This window comes from Neophocaena asiaeorientalis, unplaced genomic scaffold, assembly GCF_003031525.2.
Source record: "Neophocaena asiaeorientalis asiaeorientalis breed wild unplaced genomic scaffold, Neophocaena_asiaeorientalis_V1.1 scaffold46, whole genome shotgun sequence".
Classification (NCBI taxonomy): Eukaryota; Metazoa; Chordata; class Mammalia; order Artiodactyla; family Phocoenidae; genus Neophocaena; species Neophocaena asiaeorientalis.
The window spans coordinates 9,716,054-9,719,429 of record NW_020175393.1 but is presented as its reverse complement, the minus strand read 5'-3'; the positions used below and the strand labels follow the sequence as shown (position 1 = coordinate 9,719,429).

Sequence of the window (3,376 nt, the reverse complement as noted above, 5' to 3'; positions counted from 1 at the left end):
CCGCCCTCCTCCCCTCAATGAGCTCTGCAGCTCCTGCTCTGACATCCAACCAGGAGTTGTTGCAGGCTGGGCCCGACCAACTTGACCTAGCGGGGAAAGGGGTGAGAGACGGCGGGGTTGGAGAGAGGGCACTGGGAGAAAGCGATTGTCCACAAGTGTAGGCAAAATAATGACCTGCAAGCCATATGCAAATGAGCTTAGGGGCACCTCCCTCTTAGGGTAGGGGCGCCAAGGGCACCTGTTTTAACAGGTCTCCAGATCCTCTCCTCCCATCCTCCCCCACCCGTCCCTCTGCCCTGCTGGGTCACTCACTCACCACCTTCCAGCGATCCTTGACCACGTAGTTGGCCGGCAGGATGTCGGCCTGCTCCCCTCCCCCACTCATGTTGGTTTCGTCCTTAAGAGCGGCCGCTAGGCACTGCATCCGCCAGCCGGAGGGAGGGGTGTCCGCAGGGCCTGCCCTGAGGGGGCCATCTACCTGGGGGAGTGGGGAGGGACTGTGAGGGGGGCAGGCTAGGACCCGGGACTCACTTGCAGATATGGAGGAGGGGAGTTCCATTCTCCTGGCAGGCATCTTTCCCTGGCCCACTGGGTGGATGCTCCAGGGGTCAATGGGGGAAACATTGTGTAAAAATCAAGTGGAGGTCAGAGGAGAAGACAGAAATGCCATTCACAGGAAGGGAGATACAAACTACAAACTGGAGATGTGAAAACCAGCAACGGGCACACACATGTAATGGAAAAAGGAGAGGAAAATGATTTGTGAACAGGCTGTGGGGAAAGGGTTTCCCAAAGAGACATGCTAACTAATGTGGGGAAGACTTGCTGACCGAGGGGCACACCAGACCGGAATCAGTGCCTAGGCCGGGGAGACCTGAGCCAAGAAGGACCAGTCTGGGGATTCGATCTGTGGCCCCCACACCTGCACATTTCCCGTGCCACACCGTTCCCAAGGAACTGTGTATCTGAGGATTATTGAAAGGGGAGACCTGCTGAACCAAAGGGTGACCCAGGGAAGACACACACCAGAGTGACAGAGACCTCCAGTCAACCATGGGAGATGTGATTATCTGAAAAGGAGGAGCTACCCAACAGCCCCTTGAGGACGGTGCTGAGTGAGGAGGCTGCCACCGTACTCAGAGCTGAGCCCAAACCACTGACACGGCCATGGGGGTGAGAAGCAAGGACGTGAGTGATGGGGTGAACATAAGGCAATGGATTCAAGACATGGATTTTAGAGGTATGGTAGCCCTGTGGCCACTCAGAGGGAGAGAGGCAGGCTGAACTGGGGGGAGGTGAGGACAGCGGGGAAGTGGAAGCGACCTAAGAGAACGCAGATGTGCCAGGGGGCAGTGGGTCTGGATGGCCAGTGGGTGAGAGAGCCTCCGCCCACACTTTTCTGTGTCTGCTAAGGAAGAAACACAGCTCTTGTCGCATTCCGATAGGTAGAAGTTGGATATCAGGGGGAGTGTCCCAAGTGTGAGGGCTGGGAAAGCCAGCCAGGATTACCCAGGGGAATGTCAGTGTGCGCATGTGTGTGTCTGTGTGTGTACCCTCTGTGTGAATGTGTACATGTCTTTGTGTGTCTTTTTGTGTGTGTCTATCTATGTGTCTGTGTCTTTGTGTCTGTACATCAGTGTCCACGTGTGCTTATGTGTGGTTTTGTGTCTGTTGGTGTGTGATGTGCCCGTGTGTGGGCAGGGTTGAGATCTCTTTGAGATCTCTGCCACCCCGGTACAGGAATGGATCTTTTCCTCTCTCCCTTCCCCCTACACTTTTTATAAGTACACGGCTCTGGCCTCCCAGTGACCCAGGACAGTCACAGAGAGAAGGAAGCTCCTCAGGCTGGATATGGTGGGGGAGGTGGAGAGGAGGAAAGTGCCTAAGATACCAGTGGATGGGGCGGGAACTCCATGAGCCTGTCTTTACTTGGGATGAACTCATTCCCCAGGGCTCCTGTGTCTGACCATCCAGGTACAGGGGCAGCGTGGGAGAGCGAAGGCATGGAAACAGGCTTCCACAGGTCATGGTGTGCTGTGAGGGATCTTCAGGGAGAGGGACACTGTCACTCTTGTTCTGCCAAATGACTCAGCTGACTGTTTCCTCCAATCCACACAACTTCAGAGTATCAGGACTGTGAGGATATTAAATAGGCCTCTGCCTTCCTTCTGCCAAGTGGCAAATGGGGCATCTGGAATTCAGAGGGCAGTGAGAGCAATGGCAGGATGAAGGGAGAGGGAGGGATGGGGGATTCTGAAATAAAGGTGGAGAGACAAGTTGAGGACAAGATTGAAGAAGCAATTGAACCAGTAGGGAGAGAGCCTTAAGGAGTTAAACAGGGTGACCTCTGGTGGGCCTTCCAGTCCTGTGATGGCGGATTCTATAGATTGATGAGGAAGATGTGAGTCCTGCCCCCATTCTATAGATGGGCAAGCATAGAGGAACAGGTGAGGTGGGAAAAGGGGGAGTGGAGGCAAGAGGATAAATGAGGGTTCCCTGCCTCTCCCTGCCCACCATCCTTCCCACTCTCTGCCTCAGACGACTGCACTCAGCCCAGGCTAGTGTTCGATGACACAGACACAAGGAACCTGACTGCCCCATGACCGCCCCCTCAGGACCTTTTAGTGTGTGGAGGGATGGGTGTGTGGAGAGAGAGGGCTTGTGGAGGAGGTTTTATATCTGTCAGCAAGTGTGTATGTATGAGAGTGTGGGACCGATGATGTGTGTGTGTGCGTGCAGGTGTGTATGTTGGGGGTGTATATCTAATCTAGGTGGTTGGGAGCTCATCATGGCATGTGCATATAAGTGTTGGTGTGCACTATGCAAGGTGTAAGCCAGGTGTGTGTGTGAATCTGGGAGCCCAGGTAAGGAGAGGTGAGGGGTAATGGGAACAGGTGAAGAGAGGTGTGGAAGGGGGCACAGGGAATGCAAGGGACAAGGGTGACAGGATCAGAGGAGGGGGTTGCATAAGACAGAGACAGGTGAGGGATAATCATGACAGGTGAAGAGGGGACAAGACCATGAAAGGGGCTTCTGGGCACAGTTGAAGGGATGAGGAAGTAGGCAAGGAGGCTGGTGGGAGGACAAGGGAGAGAGGTTATGGAGAGAGCAGGGAACGACTGTCAGGGATGCCAGGAGAGTGAAGCCATAGGGACGGGGACAGAGGTGAGAAGCCAGGAGCAAAACCCCTGGAGAACAGGCTGGAGAGGGTGGGTGTGCTGGGGGCAGGGCGCCGATCCAGGCCTCGGGATGCGGCCCAGGCTGTGTAGGCCAGCGTCCCACCTCGGGCGGAGACGGAGACGGCACAGGGAGGGGGAACTGGAGAAGGCTGCGCTGGGAGGTGAGCCAGGCCAGAGGCCTGCTGGGTTCACAGAAG

At 55.6% G+C, this 3,376-nt stretch overlaps 1 protein-coding gene across 1 annotated transcript in view; it reads right to left on the bottom strand.

The window, feature by feature from the left end:
* The window catches only part of TTBK1 (tau tubulin kinase 1), a 35,474-nt gene extending 35,050 nt beyond the window's left edge, over positions 1 to 424 (bottom strand). Inside the window, exon 1 of the mRNA XM_024766206.1 lies at positions 317 to 424. Within this exon, the coding sequence (XP_024621974.1) occupies positions 317 to 424 (108 nt within the window). The remainder of the gene's footprint in view (positions 1 to 316) is intronic.
* Positions 425 to 3,376: the final 2,952 nt, after the last annotated feature.